Below are 17930 nucleotides of genomic sequence, written 5' to 3' on the forward strand. Positions count from 1 at the left end.
GATGGAAGATCTAGCAATATGCTGGTTTCTTTAAAGGAACAGCAGCTGTCATGCTATATAGATCTGTTGCTTCTTGCAGCAGCTGTCCAGCTGGCTAGAACAACAAGAGCTGTTTGGCAGTGTAATGGACTCCCTTGGGAAGTTGTGGACTCTCCTTCATTGCAGAAGGTTGGATGGCCATCTGTCTTGGGTACTTTAGCTGAGATTCCTGGATTGCAGGGGGTTGGTCTAGATGACTCTTGGGGTCCCACCAACTCTACAATTCTATGATTCCATGAAAGTCTATGCCATAATAAATTTCTTTGTTAGCCTTTAAGGGTCAAGAAGTCACTTTTGTTTTTTCTAAAAAAGACTTAATCAACCGCTCTTTTGGAAGTAGCAGCACATGTTTTACAACACAGGGATTCTGACAAATGGCAAAATAGATGAGCCAAATAATTAACATTAGCTTTTGAAGAAAGAAAAACCAAACAGACCAATAGGCAATACTGAAATTAACATTTCATTGGCTGAGAACAAATTTTTGTATAGCTGCAAAATGCAAACACGCTACCAGGCCTCCATGGGGACATTTCTAAATCATTAGATTTAGTTATTTATTTTGAAAAAGCTTTTTTTCCAGTTCCTCCTTTACAGTCCTATGCATGTCTACTCAAAAGCATATCCTGTGGAGTTCAATGTGGCATGTTCCCAGGTTAGTTGGTACAGGTTTGTGATGTTGTTTAGTTGTTTAGTTGTGTCCAACTCTTCGTGACCCCATGGACCAGAGCACGCCAGGCACTCCTGTCTTCCACTGCCTCCCGCAGTTTGGTCAAACTCATGCTGGTAGCTTCGAGAACACTGTCCAACCATCTTCTTGTCCCCTTCTCCTTGTGCCCTCCATCTTTCTCAACATCAGGGTTTTTTCCAGGGAGTCTTCTCTTCTCATGAGGTGGCCAAAGTATTGGAGTCTCAGCTTCAGGATCTGTCCTTCCAGTGAGCCCCCAGGGCTGATTTCCTTAGGAATGGATAGGTTTGATCTTCTTGCAGTCCACAGGACTCTCAAGAGTCTCCTCCAGCACCATAATTCAAAAGCATCCATTCTTCGGCGATCAGCCTTCTTTATAGTCCAGCTCTCACTTCCATACATCACTACTGGGAAAACCATAGCTTTAACTATATGGACCTTTGTTGGCAAGGTGATATCTCTGCTTTTTAAGATGCTGTCTAGGTTTGTCATTGCTTTTCTCCCAAGAAGCAGGCGTCTTTTAATTTCGTGGCTGCTGTCACCATCTGCAGTGATCACAGGTTTGTAGCCCCAGTGAATAAAATACACCAGTAAAGGCTCAAACTGCAGCAACAAGGTTTTATGGAGTTATCCCAGGAGGAAAGAGAAAACTGGTCCTAAAGCTCCTAATAGCTGAAAGCAAAGTATGAAGTGTTGCTATTTTAACTGAATTAATAGCAGGTTTTAAGATAATTCAGCAGCACTGAAGCACATAGTGATTGGGCTCTTTCCTGGATATTGTATGTCAGGGAGCTTTAGTTTCATCTTGCACTGCACTCATTTGGGATGGACTAGAGGCCCCCACAAGGTCCCTTTTCAACTTAAGATTCTATAAGTTGTGGCTGTCATCGCTCCAATTCAAAGCAATGATTCCTTGCTAAACATGAGAACTATATATTCATGCCTCTCTTGATTTTCAAGATGTTAGGTAAAGGTAAAGGGACCCCTGACCATTAGGTCCAGTCGTGGCCAACTCTGGGGTTGCAGCGCTCATCTCGCTTTATTGGCGTACAGCCGGCGTACAGCTTCTGGGTCATGTGGCCAGCATGACTAAGCCGCTTCTGGTGAACCAGAGCAGTGCAAGGAAACGCCGTTTACCTTCACCGCCGGAGCGGTACCTATTTATCTACTTGCACTTTGAGGTGCTTTCAAACTGCTAGGTTGGCAGGAGCAGGGACCGGGCAACGGGAGCTCACCCCATCGCGGGGATTCGAACCGCCAACCTTCTGATCAGCAAGTCCTTGGCTCTGTGGTTTAACCCACAGCAAGCATCAAAGCATGAGAGTTACACGGAAGTCTCAGTTATAATGGGGAAAGTTAAGGCTGTGAAACTAATTAGCCTAACTATAAATCAGTTAAAGCCTTTTCATGAAAAGGTGTCCTTGGTGAACCAGGCTGCACAGTTTTATGGAACTGTTAATTATTTTAATATGTGGACTTATAAAAAAAATAGGTGGGTTGCAGGTCGCATTCCATTGCCCTTCTCTCTAAGGATGTGCCTCTCAAGACATAATCCAATAAATAAAAATGATTTATCCTGTGGTACCATTATTTCATTCATATGCAAATTTATTAAATCAAAAATTATAAAAAGACATCCTGCACAAACTACATTTTTGTCAGTATCTGTAGTGGCATCCATTCAGTTATCTATTCCTCCAAAGAAGGGGATTCAAAGCAACACTTACAGAAATCCTAGATAACATTAAGAAAAATCAAGCCTAGACTATTCTGATAGTTCTTTTCCTTGTCAGGTCTACTTCTTTTTCAAACTTCAAGTAATCTGTGCATGTTTTATCGTTACCTGACTATTCCTCACAACAACTGTGGAAGCAAGACCAGTTTTATTTTCTTCTATATCACACCCAGGGAACTGAGCATGAAAGAATCGCTACTTGCCCAAAGAAAGATTTGGGGGCTTTGGGGATCACACCATAACTGCTTTGCTACAACATCACTCTTAAGCAAGTTCACGCTTTATTTTTTTTATCTCCTTAACCATGGCAATGCCAGATCACATGTTTCCATCTGTGTGGTCTTTGCTTGATACATTTGTCAAACAGACAAGTTAAATAATGGGTCGATTTTTCTCACCTGGTACTTGACATTGCAAACTCATTGTACTGTAACTTTGCAAGGAATAAGGATTGTAGACTGCCATGTATTAGAATAGCGGTGGGAGTAAAACGGCAGATACATCAATTGAAGGTGCTCCATCTGTCTTTGTCAAGAATCCAACATCTGCTCCAAGTTTAAAATGTTAAAATAGCAAATTACCCATCATCCCATGATTGGCTGATGGCTTTTCTCGTCAGGCAGCACCATGGTTCAGTTCCATTCCACCCTCAACAAATACAGGAAAGGAATGCACATCAATATTCATTTACAGGGCTATTGACAGTACTCTATCACCCCCAAACCTTCTTTGCATGTTTTTCCTTGGGGAGCTGTCCAGATAGTCTCCATCTGTGACTTGCTCTTCATTACTCCAGCCTCCAAGGCCTCCAAGGTCCAAATACAAGCTCCATATGTTCCTTCTGAGCCAATAGTTCCTTTGTGATTCATCATATCTGTCATACTAAGCTCTGCTTCAAGCCTTTGAAGGATCAATAAGAGCTTTTTCAACCGCCACATGTGTGATAGGCATTCTCAGAGCTGACTTCATTCTTAGGAACCAAACACATGACCCATTTTTTGTGCAAACTTTTAATACATAAACTGTGCATAACTGGATAGCTATCCTTGTGCTTATCTCAATAGTTGCTTGCTTTGTCATTTATCCTGACACACTAGGCTCTTTGCTCTTGCTTTTGGCCAAACAGCACAATTCCCTGAATGATATGGTGAAGAAGGAACAATCGTCAAGGTTGGCTAAAGAGGGGAAGACAGCAAAAATGGGATATCCTTCAGAACAGGACTGCATCCATTATGCCCATGGGAGACATGATGCCCTAAATTCCCTGTTAAGTACATTATTAATGAAAGTACATACAGTAATAAGTATTCTGCACAGCCTGTCTATTATTTTCCTATCCAAGCAATTGCCCACAAGTATAGCTTCGTCTTTAATGAGCAGGTGAAGTAAGAACACTGCATATAATCACACACAATCCAGAATTAAAACATTTGAAAAAATAGAAGAGATTTTAAAAATGTCTCATTGAATAAAAGACTGGTTACAAAAGAGACTCTCACAAATGACCAGGAATGTGTTCTCTGTACTCCAGTTTGTACACCTTATAAAAAAGAAACATGGGGACAAGGCTTGGTCTTGCATCACTGCTAACGCAAACGTAGCATTTTCTGTAAAGCAACACCAACATGCATACCTTTATGTACAAATAATGCCTGGGCACAAGATCTATAGAAGAAGAAGAGTTTGGATTTGATATCCCGCTTTATCACTACCTGAAGGAGTCTCAAAGCGGCTAACATTCTCCTTTCCCTTCCTTCCCCACAACAAACACTCTGTGAGGTGAGTGGGGCTGAGAGACTTCAGAGAAGTGTGACTGGCCCAAGGTCACCCAGCAGCTGCATGTGGAGGAGCAGGGAATCGAACCCGGTTCACCAGATTATGAGTCCACTGCTCTTAACCACTACACCACACTGGCTCTATACACAACTTTGTCTGGAAAGGGTTACTTCCAGGTTTTGCCACTCGCACATGCACAGAAGCACAAAATGATGTCACGCGCATGCGCAGAAGTGGTGAATCGCAACCCACGCATGCACAGGCACGCCGCTGCAGGTTGCGCTCTTTTCATGTTGCCTCCGGAACAGATCCCGTTCACAACCAGAGGTACCACTGTATGTTAAAAGACAAAGTTACCTACTGCTGTAGAAACTGCTGCAACAATAAGGATAGGAGCGGCACCTCACCTATGAAACCACTGAACATGCATGTCTTACTCCTTGGAACTGAATTATCTGCACCTGACATCAAAGGTTACAGAAAGGTATTTTAACTTTAATACGGACATTCCAAATTCTGTAGTGGCGGAGGATGGTTCTTGAAGAGGACAAGCATTTTGTGACTCAGTCCTGCTGATCCTGTCAACAATATTCCCAGTGATGAGCATTGAGCACAATCCTCAATGCGCGTTGAGCCACCGAAGAAGACTACATGGAAACAAGGCATTTAGTGACCTTTCACTCTACCTGATGTTATTCAATCCTGAAGTTCGTGCTTACTCACTCTAAAAACACAAAAAAACCTCCTTAGTTTTCTATGCTTGTAATCTCAATTGTATGTACCTACATGCACTTGGAGTTTTTGGCTGGTCCTACTTACCCAAGCCAAAAACTGTGCTCATTCCACCTGCCAGCTGTATGACGTCAATAATCTCCACCCAACAGCAAAGGAATCTCTGGCAACATTTCTTGTGGAAAAGGGAGGAGCAGGCCTTTCAGGCTTTAGCCCATGTTCATAGGAGAAGCTTACAGACCCCTTCTTCATCTCTTTTTCTCCTCTTCTTGTGATTAAAAAAAGGAGATGATTGTGTCAGTCATTACAGACAGTTAGGGCTCAGCGGTATGTGGAAAATCGAGATGGAGAGATGCTTGCAACCACCTTCCCCAGCTTTTCTCCCAACATTGAAGCTGCATGGATGACCTCCACCTGCCTCTGCCACTTCAAAGTTGGCAGGAAGGCTTTCCACCCATCACACTCCCCAGAGTGGCAGTGCCACCACACTTGTTACGATGAGTGTTATTTGTAGAAGCCTGCACACAAAATGACTTTCCTGCTTTTTAACACAGCGCTAACTCAAAAAGTGTGGTGCTGTGGGTTAAACCACTGAGCCTAGGACTTGACAATCGGAAGGTCGGCGGTTTGAATCCCCACAACGGGGTGAGCTCCCGTTGCTCGGTCCCTGCTCCTGCCAACCTAGCAGTTCGAAAGCATGTCAAAGTACAAGTAGATAAATAGGTGCCGCTCCGGCGGGAAGGTAAACGGCGTTTCCGTGCGCTGCTCTGGTTCGCCAGAAGCAGCTTAGTTATGCTGGCCACATGACCCGGATGCTGTACGCCGGCTCCCTCAGCCTATAGAGCGAGATGAGCGCGCAACCCCAGAGTCGGTCACGACTGGACCTAATGGTCAGGGGTCCCTTTACCTTAACTCAAAAAGCACCAGAATCTAGACAAAAAAAATGAATACACCATCTCTCTCTCTCTCTCTCTCTCTCTCTCTCTAACACACACACACACACACACACACACACAAAACACACACAAACTTCTCCAACAATAAAAGTCTCATATTTACATAGGTTGAAACAGAGGTATTCTTGACGGTCAGGTAGCATGACCCAGCTGTGCACCAGCTGTTTCTTCTTCAGCACTTAAGACAGCTCGGAGCAAACCCTTTCCCTTCTGAAGAATGCAACCGAAGTTTTCAAACTCCATGCTGGACCAAGCGTTTGCTATTTTCCCAAAGGAAGGCTACCACCCGTTGTCAGAAGGAAAGTTAAGTATTTGTGTTTTTAATTGCACACTGCAAAAACCAAAAGCAGATTTTAAAAGTGAACAAATGTGACATTTTAGCCGCACTAATTAAAGCTTTTGGCCATACAAATGAGAACTGCCTCTACCTTACCCACCAGCCAACTATCGATTTGAGATTTTAAGGTTCAGAACCTGCAGCCTCCCTGGTGTTCTCCAACTCCAGTTTCCAGCAGCCCCAGTGAGCACATCCAGTCACCAGGGATGAAAGGAGCTAGACTCTAGCAAAACCGGACAGCCGCAGATTCCAACCACCCTCTTTTAAGGCCTACCATGTTCACAGGCTTCCAACTGTCCTAGCAGCACAGTAATACATTTTTTTAAAAAAAACAAAATTCTAAACATATTTTGATGACACAGTTAGCAACCAGGCAGAGTGGTCATGTTTTACTACCTTTTCACATCTTATTACTTAAGATGTGGCATTTCGCCCATGCAATCCGACACTGTTCTCAAGAAGTGTAACCTTACATTAAGAAGTATATCAAAGCGATCGGATTTAATTATGTTTTTTTAAAATAATAATAATCTGGAGATGACTCGAAAACAAATAAGAGTAACCAGGAAGGGCGGGTTCTCATACTAGCTTCACTTTCAGTTTTAAGAAAACAAGAAAAGTTAATTAAATTAGATTTGTTTGTGCTCCATTGCATCTGCAGGATATTCTACAGGCCCCAGCACCCCCCCTCCCCGAGCTAAGCTATGATCCATTTCCCTGAAGCAACATCTGGGCAGCGGAGATTCCATGACTAAGCAGAGGGAACTACCTTGTAGAGAATACTAAAATGACATCAAGTACGTGTAAATTATACCCATGGGAAACACAATGACACAACCCAGCTCAACATTCTGCTTTCAAGAAATGAAAAACTCATTTGAAAACAAAACAGGAGAGGCTACAGGAGTACTTGATACCCTGGAAGAAAAAAAAAATCCTCCTCACAAGAGGATAACTAAGAATCACGGCCCATAATATTTACTGCAGCCTGCACAGTTTATAATAAATAGCATGCAACCTTCACTTCCCTGGGATTATAAAACTAACTTCATCTTTTAGATGTGCAGTGCGTTTTATTAGGAAAAGTAAACCTTACATCCAAATAGCCCCTATTTAGGAATCACAATTCCCCTTTCAATTTAAAAACCAGATTGTGCAGAGCCTCCACAAACAGAACAAGAGAAAAATTATGGGGCTCTCCTGCCCCCAGAATGACTGCACTAGATATATATTTATATATATATGGCTAACACTTGTATCTTGTCTTTCCTCTAAGAAAGTCAAAGCAGCATATGTCCCCCCCACCTTCTGTTTTATCACACGACAACCCTGTGAGGAAGACATGGCTGAAAGTTAAGCTTTATCAAAGGCCTGGGTTAACAGGTACCATCTTAACCTTATGCCAGAAGCCCAATAGTGTAGGGACCAATTGTACCTCCAGGCGGAGTGAATTTCACAGCTGGAGCACCTCTACAGAGAAGACTCACATCACTGTATAGCAATCTGCACCTGCTGGCAGTACAACAAGAAGAAGTTTGCCTTTGTTGATCTCAGGGGCTGGGTGAACTGCTGTTATGTGACATGAGCGCGATCTCAGATTTTCATAACCCTTTGCTGTCTCTCAAGACAAACACAGTTGTCACGCTGATTACTACAGTGTTACCTTGGTTTAAGAACAGCTTAGTTTATGAACAACTTGGATTAAGAACGCTGCAAACCCGGAAGTAGGTGTTTTGGTTTGTGAACTTTGCCTTGGAAGCAGAACATGTTTCGCTTCCTGTTGAGAGTGTTCCATTTGTAAATTGAGTCCCTGCTGCTATGGGAAAGCACACCTTGGTTTAAGAACGCTTTGGTTTAAGAACAGACTTCCAGAACGGATTAAGTTTGTAAACCAAGGGGTACCTCAGGTTAAGAACTTAATTCGTTCCGGAGGTCCGTTCTTAACCTGAAACTGTTCTTAGCCTGAGGTACCACTTTAGCTAATGGGGCCTCACGCTGCCGCCGCGTGATTTCTGTTCTCATCCTGGAGCAAAGTTCTTAACCCGAGGTACTATTTCTGGGTTAGTGGAATTTGTAACCTGAAGCGTCTGTAACCTGAAGCGTCTGTAACCCGAGGTACCACTGTACTTCATCTTTACCAGGCTGTATGCACTGTAATTGGGGAGTGGCAGAAACAATGACAAATTTCGCTCAAATGCAACTAATACAAACTAGGGACTGCCACCCCGCTCACCTTTCCCTTTGCTGATACCGCCTTCCCCCACCTCAGGCCAACCCCTCCTCCCTTCATACCTGTTCTTTTACACCTCACCCGCCCCCCTCGCAGCTTGCCCAAACCACTTCCACACCTTGCCCCAACCCCTTTTAAATGAGAGAGGGCTGCTTCAGAGAGCAGCTTGGTAAAACCACGCTCTGAAGTGCCCCCTACTTCTATTAAACAGTTTGCATCGGCAGCCTGCCCATCCACACTGCTGTTCCACTTACCTGCCTGCCCCTTGCCATCATTTGGAAGCCACACAGACCACAGAGTGACAACAGCCTTGCATATAAATATTTTTGTATATAGATGTTTTCAACAGCAGTACCGGTACCTACTTGCAGAACAGTGATTTTTCTGTTTGCCTCGGCAAACGTGATATGGAGTTGAGCTTTTCTTCTACTTGGCTGATCATTAAAAAGAGAGAGTTCTCAGGAGACCCTGCTGCTGTGTATAATGATTTGGTACCCTCTAAGATACATGAGGGGGGACGCGGGACACGCTGTGGTTAAACCACTGAGCCTTGGGCTTGTGGATCGGGAGGTCGGCGGTTCGAATCCCATTGCTCGGTCCCTGCTCCTGCCCAACTAGGAGTTCGAAAGCATGTCAAGTGCAAGTAGATAAATAGGTACCACTTTGGCGGGAAGGTAAACTGTGTTTCCGTGTGCTGCTCTGATTTTGCCAGATGTCGCTTAGTCATGCTGGCCACATGACTCGGAAAAACTGCAGACAAACACCAGCTCTCTCGGCCAGTAAAGCGAGATGAGCACCTCAACCCCTGAGTCGTTCGCGACTGGACTTAACTGTCAGGGGTCCTTTACCTTTAAGATACATGACAACAATATGGGATGCCAATACAGAGAAGGCCCTGCTTTGTAACTGTTGAACTTGCTCTCCAGTACTTTATAGCTGGACAACCCGATGTGGGGTAGGTATGGGACATTCCATGGCAGAAGCATCCCCAAACCCGGCCCTCCAGATGTTTTGGGACTACAATTCCCATCATCCCTAGCTAACAGCAGTGGTCAGGGATGATGGGAATTGTAGTCCCAAAACATCTGGAGGGCTGAGTTTGGGGTTGCCTGAACTAGAGACAACAGGAATAGAGCACTTTATCCATGTTAAGCAAGGGTTTGGTCCCCACACCTATATTTTAATTTTTTAAATAATAATAATATTAGGTTTATTTCAATTGACTCCTGCGGAGCTTGTGCTAGAAAGGTAGAAGGGTAAAGGGACAGCTCTTTGCCTTCTTTTGACCATCCTGTGCCACTCCATCCCTTTCTTTAATATTTTTTCCTCTCACTGGTTCCCCATGAAAGAAAAACCAGTATGCCAGCTCTAGGACTTTCCCACTATTCCAGGGATGTGTCCAAGGAAGAGGGGGCTTTGGATTCAGCAAATGCAAAGCCTTCCCCCAATGTGCTCCCTTCTTTCTCTCTGCTCTTGGAGCACTGAGAGTGATATACCTTTCCACAGGTGTTACAGGAAGGCAGGTGAGGGTGCACCTCCTCTCCACCAGCAAAGAAGGAGATCTGCTGTAACCCATGCCCCCTTGGATGACCCCCAGAGGGACAGGACATCTATTTGTGTCCTTATATATTAAAGTTTAAAAATGTATATATTTTTACCTGGTTTTCCTTGGTAAATTGCTGCATGGTGAAGGTTTTCTGGTGGCAGAACTGGGGTGGTTCATTTAAGGCATCAACAGCATAGCTTTACTGTGCATTCTTTCACTGTTTGTTATTCAAAGTCAGTGTTTCATAGTTTTTACAAATGTTTGTGCCTTTTCGCTAGTTTTTTTTCCAGTTTTGCTGACAACTGTATTTGTTGTTAAGAAAAAACAGGAAAACACTGAAGCAGATACAATGTAGGCTTGGCTGACATTTATCATCAGTGGGATATACTGACTCTAAATTGACTTTAGACCTAGAGTCAATGCAGTACCAGGGGGCTCATATCTTGGGTCCAAAATTAAGACAGAATTCCTTGTAAAAGAGCTTGGAAACCTACTTCCATGTAATATGGAGCAATTCAGACTCAAAGCTAGAAAATCAATCATGTAACTAGCCATGCAACACTGCATTCTTAACAACTCTACTAACCTCCCCTCCAACATTCAATTTCCATTTATTAACCTGTGCACCAAAATGCAATCATGGCTTGCTGATAAATGCAATTGTTCAGTATACTGAATTTTTAGGTTTTAGCTGTTATTATTGCAGACAAACTGGCAAACTAGCCAAGAAAGGTTTGAGAACTGTGTGTGCTTTCAGCTTTACACAAGTGGCAAAAAATATTTTTAAGAATTAAAAAGGGGCAGAAAGGGAAAACGGGTTCTGGGGAAAATGACTTTGACAATCCCACCCACCATTGAACCCAATGGGTTTTGACTTTACTCAATTTTGGCTATACACATGATCCCCAGAACGTAGCCCCCACATAAGTTGCAGGCCTACTGTATTTAAGATGGCAGAGTCAGCAATCTATTGGTGTACTTCTAGGAAGAGAATGTGACCTATATTTAAAACAATGGACAAAAATAGAATCTGGCAGAATTCACACTAGGGGTTTTATTTTGGAACTCTGGGGACTGGGATACGCCAAATTTATGATTCTTGTGGTACAGGCAGAGAAAGCAGCCCATCTCCATTTACACAGTGGCATTTGCAAAGACTGTATTTGAAATTCAGAGGATGCTGGCATAATCCAGCCTGGCGCAACCCACCAAGATATAGGTACTTTTGGCATATTGAATAATAAAACATTTTCAATGACACTGGGGAAAGTGAAGTGGCATTGAAATGTGTTTATATTTTTAAAATGTTTATTTTTGAAATTTTCAGGTTTCATTGTTTCCAAAGAAAACCAGCTAATCTGGCAACACCTCCTGTTTTCGACATCAGTTTCAAGTTCTGCTGTTAGCTGCTAGACACAAAACGAGTCCTGTTTCTTCCCTTCCACTTTCCAGCCAATTCAGCCCTTGCTGGGTCTAAAGAGAAGGTAATTTACCTGCTTTGCTAAATTTGCTCAAGTGAGATGGACATACAGCTCTATCCTCAACACCCATTTGCAGCAGAAAAAAGTGGCAAGTTTCCCTGAAATTCTACACCAGATTCTGCAGGTTTTGAAACTTCTGCTTCGTACTGAAGAGGATAACCATATCCTGAATTCAGGCATTAAACACATACAGACGGAAAGCCAGTTTTTAAAATTAAAAACCAACAACTTTGCTATCACTTATTTGCACTCAGAAACCAAGATGCAGAAGTTGGACAGAGTCTCTAAAACTCCTCTGAAACCACCAGAGAAGCAGACACTGTATATGGCAGAAATTAACCCCTTATTAGAATCTCTGAAAGAAACCAAAGGGGTGATCCGCAAATCCAAAGAAGAGGACACTTCCTTGAAGTTCACATGTCATGTTCTGATAGTTCAAAGCTCCCTGGAATTGTCATGTCCTGGAACAAAAAGGTCAGCTATTTTAAAACAACTTTAAGAACCATCTCCTAAAAGCAAATGACACCTGTCAGTCTCAGCTTGGAGTCATCCAGAGCTGCAAAAGCGCACAGTTCTTGAAGCCACCAGAGATGCAGGAAACCTTGTCCTGTCCCAAACTTCAGGTCCCCAAGACACTCTCTATCATAGGAGCCAACTCCTAGGGGCCAAGGGGCCTTCACCCCCCCAAAAAAAATTATTTGAGGAGCTCACCCTCCCAAAAAAGTTGAAGGGTATTTCCATTGAAATTGTGCGTGTGCACTGCATTATGTGATCGATTATGCAGTGCGGAGCTTGCGTGGCCCTCCAGCATTTTATTCAAGCTGGCACCCCTGCCTGTTATTACAACTCCTGATACCATGGGCATAGCTGGGGAGGCAGCTGCCCCCCAAATCAAGTAAATAAATAAAAATACTTAACTAACAGACCAATTGCGTAGCAGGTAACTCGGTTTTGTGTCCCCCCACCATAAAACCTTCCCCCCATGGCTACGCTCATGCCTGAAAGTGCATAGCATTACAGGGCCAAAGAGATCCGTCACTTTAAGAGGGACCCCAGGGCTGGATTTATGGTAGGTTTGATGACGCCCTAAGCTACTGAAGGTAATGGGGCCCATTCTATGTTCAGCTGCCCTTTGTCTACAACAAGAGAGAGGGGTCCTAAGCTATAGCTTATTTAGCTTATAGGTAAATCAGGCACAGGGATGTGGGTGGTGCTAGGGACGCAGGTGGTGCTGTGGGTTAAACCACAGAGTCTAGGACTTGCTCATCAGAAGGTCGGCGGTTTGAATCCCCACGACGGGGTGAGCTCCCGTTGCTCGGTCCCAGCTCCCGCCAACCTAGCAGTTTGAAAGCATGTCAAAGTGCAAGTAGATAAATAGGTAGCGCTCCGGCGGGAAGGTAAACGGCGTTTCCGTGCGCTGCTCTGGTTCGCCAGAAGCAGCTTAGTCATACTGGTCACATGACCCGGAAGCTGTACGCCGGCTCCCTCAGCCAGTAAAGCGAGATGAGCACCGCAACCCCAGAGTCGGCCACGACTGGACCTAATGGTCAGATGTCCCTTTACCTTTACCTAAGCTACTGAAGGTAATAGGGCCCCTTCTATGTCCAGCTGTCCTTTGCCCACAACAATTTGTCTCTGTTTTTTGTGTTGAATATATGTTATATGGTAATTTATGGACCTCATAGGTATCTAAAGCCATTTGCACATAACAAATAGGAGCTTTCACAACACAAAACACTGTTGCTGTACGTAGGTTTTATTCTATTTGTTTTTTTATCTTATATATTGGAAATGTACATCCAAGTTTATTTTCCTTTAAATTTTTTGGGGGCCCCAAGAGAGTGTAAGCTGTAGCTTATTTAGCTTATACTTAAATCAGGCACTGATCAGTAGCAAGCAAGCAAGCAAGCAAGGGCAGTTACAGGCAAGAAACGCATCCCAGCCCCTCTCACTCACACAGAGACGTCTTTCCCGAAAGCTCACCCGTGCGCGCAGGAGCCTCTGCTGGCCTCAGGCAACCCCTGCTCCGCGCCCGCGCGCATCCACACGTGCGTGTCCACCTGTCGTTCGCCCGACAGGGGGCTCCCCGCGCTAACAACCTAGCCGAGGGGAGAAACAGAGGGAAGAAGGGAGAGGAGGAGAGGGAAACGGGACGCGGCTTCTCTTACCTGGGGAGCCGAGCCCAGGAGCCACAAGCTGACGGAGAAGAACACGGGCGCGGCGACTAAACTCCAGGCGCGCTGCTGCTGCTGCTGCCCCGCCGGCGCTGCCATGGCCCTCGTCCTCCTCAGCTGCGAGGGCGGGAAAAACAAAGTGCGCGAGGAGGAGGAGGAGGAGGAGGCGCGCAAGCTCCGCGCCCGGCTCGGTCGCCCCCCGCTCGTCCGCTCCACCTCCCGCTTAATCCCTCCTGAAGAGGCTCGCCCCGTCGGCGGCTCCTCGCTTCGCAGCCAGGCGTCCCCGGGGAGCTCCGCGACGGGGCGCTTGCTTGCTTGAGCGGGACATGGGCGAAGGGGGCGAGCGAAACGGAGGAGCTCGGCGGGGCAGGAGCGGGTGGCGGGGCCGCGGCTGCGGCTGCTGCTGCTCCTCCCTCCTCCCTTCCTCGGTGGACGGCTGAGGGGAGCCGCGGGACCGCGGCGGCGGGGCTGCTTTCGACGCCGGCTTCTCCGCCTCAGGGTTTCAGGCGCCGGGCTCCCTCGAGGCGCTTGGCTCCTCAGTTTGTGAGGAGTTTTCGGCGAGCGGGCGGGCTGGCGTCGGTGTGGGGAGAAGAAGGGCCTCGCCCTACCTTCCCCGCCTTAAAGAGACACCGCTGCTTTCCCCTGAGGGGATTCCTCGGCGCGCCGGACCCGCCGGGGGCGTCCGCACAAGCGCGCGCCCACTTGGCGCAGTCGGAACCGGAGCGCAGCCGGCGGGCGCCTCGACGCGCGCGCAAAAGCGCAAGCTCACGCGGCGATCCTGCGCGCGTCGTCTATCCGAGCAGAAGAGCCACGCACTGCGCTGGGTTTTCCTGGATGGTGCAGGATCAGACCGCACGTGCACGGCATGGGCACTGGGGGCTGCTTCAACCAAGCGCAACCCGAATGCATGCCAGCTTAGCTGACAGTCAGCCCCGTGATTTTGAAATACTAAATGCTACACAGGGTTGCCATATTTTGAAGAACCAAAAAGGAGGACGCGCTAGTCGACTTCTACCTTTGACTATGCATCGCTGTGACAACTCTATCCCTGGAAAAAAGAGGACGTGTCCTGGAAAAAGAGGACATATGGCAAGCTTATTTCTGGCAAAATACAAGACAGGGAGGGGCGGCTGGAAGGCGATTTCCCCCCCCCCCCAATCTGGTGATGAAGTAACTTCAAAGCAATCAACTGGAGCCGACTCCTAGGGGCTGAGATACCTTCGCTCCCTCCCCCATTAAAAACTGAGGGGGCCAGGGTCTCCCAAAGTTGATGTGCATCACCATTAAAATAGTGTGCATGCACCGTGTCATGTGATCAATTATGAAGGGAGGGCTTACCTGCCCCCCCCATATTTTATTCAATGCTAATCAGAAGTCCCACAATGCTACCACTTAGGCTGGATCTATACAGATACAAAAAAACGCTATTAAAAACGTTATAGGAGAAGAAGAAAGCTTCTGAGGCAATCTGCCATTGACTTTGGATTCTGCCCTACAGCACCATCTGGGGTCACATTTTTAGAACGGGTTTATAATGTTATAAATTGGCCTGTGTAGCTGAGTCATAGATAGATGTGACAGTATGGCTGCCGTATGTCCAGATTTTCCCGGACATTACCAGGATTTCAAAGGCAGATTTGATGTTCGGGGCGGGGAGCAATTTCCACAAGGTGACGCTTTGTCCTGGATCTTAGGCAAGTCAGTTTCGGTGGTTTCCTTTAGAAAAGCTCAACAACTTTCGGGGTGTCCTGGTTTATACTTTTTGAAATATGGCAACCCTATGTGACAGGAAAGAATCACCTAATAGGAGACTGTGCATCAGATAGCTCTTAAAGGCAGAACAGCAGAACAGTACTTGTTCAGTACAGTGGTACCTTGGGTTAAGAACTTAATTCGTCCTGAAACTGTTTTTAACCTCAAGCACCGCTTTAGCTAATGGGGTCTTCCGCTGCCGCCACGCGATTTCTGTTCTCATCCTGAAGCAAAGTTCTTAAACCGAGGTACTATTTCTGGGTTAGCAGAGTCTGTAACCTGAAGCGTCTATAACCCGAGGTACCACTGTAGTGCATGCCACTAAGTATTTTTTCTAGATTCATTCCCCCCACCCCCCACCTTATCCCAATCCTATATAGATCACTTCCACACCAACATCACCCATCAGTATGATGCACAGAGAGGTAGTGATAGCAGTGCCGGCCCACACACGAGGCAGGGTGAAGCAGCCACCTCAGGTGGCGGAAATGCAAGAGGCGGCACCCCCTCGGGGGGCCCTCCCACCCCACCACTTCCGCTGCCACCAGAGAAGCAACCCAGGCCAGGGAGGCATTGGCAGCTGCAGATCACCCAAGCGGCCCGCCTGCCCCTCAGCGTTGCCCATGGGGTGAGGGAAGACCAGAGGCAAAGGTCTCCAGAATGGTGCCCTCTCACCAGGGATGCCCTTGTGGCCATGGCATGCGGGGAAATTTTTCATAGGGGAACAGTTGTCAGGAGTTCAGCCTACACTCAAGTAGGACCCTGACAGAAACACGTGCCCGACTGGCATGTTCCCTCCCTCCTGGTCTTTCGTTCGGGAGCTTCAAAAGCTTTCTTCAACCCAAACATCACAGCGACCGATGCCAACCGACACTGGCACACTTAGGGATCCACAGAGTTTGCGCAACTGGCGTGACAGACCTCAGCAACTCAGCATTTTGGCTAATCTACTTTATTTACATGTAAACACACACGGAGCACTGCAACATTGCTCCCTCTCTCTCTAGCATCAGAAAGCAAAGAGAAAAAGAACAAAGGACAACAGTCCCACTTTCAGGAACACAGTAACACAAACATCCTGTCTCCGTCACTTCCCACTCTGTGGAGTCAAAACATACACCATCATGTGAAAGACAACAATCCCATAACTGCAGTCATGGAGCAGGAATTCTAACAACAGTTAGGCCAGAAGTGCCAGCTTGCAAGGGGGATTGGGAGGCGACGTTGCATGCACAGGCATCACACCTCCCTCCCTAAGCTGGGCAGAAGCTTCCTAAGGCTTTGGGAAGGATACTTTAATACTCAGGAACATTTAGAGGACTAGCTAGCCTAATCCCCCTAGTCCACTAACTTCACGCTACTGCCTTATGGAGTTTGCCCCCACCCCGGCCTGGTAGTGAAGCTTAGCAAAGGCTTTTGCCCTTTCAGAGCCTCACAACCCATTGTGGGGGTGGCAGCCGGACATTTTGCCTCAGGTACCAAAACATCTTGGGCTGCCCCTGAGTTATAGCATAACAATGTATACACAGGGAAATTGAGAATCTTCACAGTAGAGTCCAAAGTAATATCACATTTTGCAAGCAAGGGCAGCCTCGTTTATTCAGAAATTCTTTGTGGGCATTGATACTTCACAACTACTGTGACTTCAGAGGAAGAGAAGCGTTGTTTAAGGAAGAGACATCCTACAGATTTGGATCCTTAGATTTTCAGATAAAGAATGAACAATGGGCGTTGTCATATTTGGTATGCTGGTAAATGCATTACCGATGCATCAAACATGACCTTGTCTGACATTCAGTATGAAAATAGCTTATTTTTCCATACTGCGTAGTGAAAACTAGACTTTATATATTTTAATATCAAGGCACCAATCCCAAGAATGCTTGCCTGTGAGTAAGTGCCATTGTGCTTTACATGAGAAAGCAAACATTGGAACGGATTGCCTTGGTGCTGATAGTCACACAGAATGTCAGCCGTTTTCTACAGGTCATGATCAAGTAACTTGCAACCTAGCACAGAAAGAAGGCAAGTCTAGTTTTCCTGCTATGGAGCTACAGAATGGTGCAAAAAGTTTCACCTGCTTAATTTTGTGTTTCAGGCTGCTGCTAAAGGCACAGAAGCGGGATCTATTTTAATAAAAAGAAGAAAAATGAATTAAAAAGGCTAGTACCCTATGAAGAACATAGATCTCATCAGAGCTATAAGAACTGAAGATGCTTGAAGATCGCTTATTTAGGCACTTGCTAGATCTTAAAAACAAAACAAAAAAACCTTTTGATTCACAGCTTTAAAAGCTTTTGGCTTGCATATAAAGCCAGACATCTGTTAATGAGAAAGTTGCAAGACACATTTCTAACAATCAAATAGGAATATCAACCTGGACACGTTTGTGTTGGCAGCCTGTGAAAGATTCGGCTTGGATCCCCAAAGCCTCTTGCAAAACCGCAAGAAAATGTATTATTATTATTATTACACACATTTCTC

The 17930-nt window shown here is 45.8% G+C and overlaps 1 protein-coding gene across 1 annotated transcript in view; it reads right to left on the minus strand.

The window, feature by feature from the left end:
- The window catches only part of LOC310752343 (uncharacterized protein), a gene marked incomplete at its 5' end in the record, with an annotated part of 109658 nt that extends 92418 nt beyond the window's left edge, over window positions 1–17240 (minus strand). Inside the window, 2 exons of the mRNA XM_083592452.1 lie at window positions 13689–14264; window positions 17211–17240. Coding sequence (XP_083448578.1) covers window positions 13689–14264; window positions 17211–17240 — 606 coding nt within the window. The remainder of the gene's footprint in view (window positions 1–13688; window positions 14265–17210) is intronic.
- Between the last annotated feature and the right edge of the window lie 690 nt (window positions 17241–17930).

The sequence above is a fragment of the Podarcis filfolensis genome (assembly GCF_964270895.1).
Source record: "Podarcis filfolensis genome assembly, chromosome: 17".
Taxonomy (NCBI): Eukaryota; Metazoa; Chordata; class Lepidosauria; order Squamata; family Lacertidae; genus Podarcis; species Podarcis filfolensis.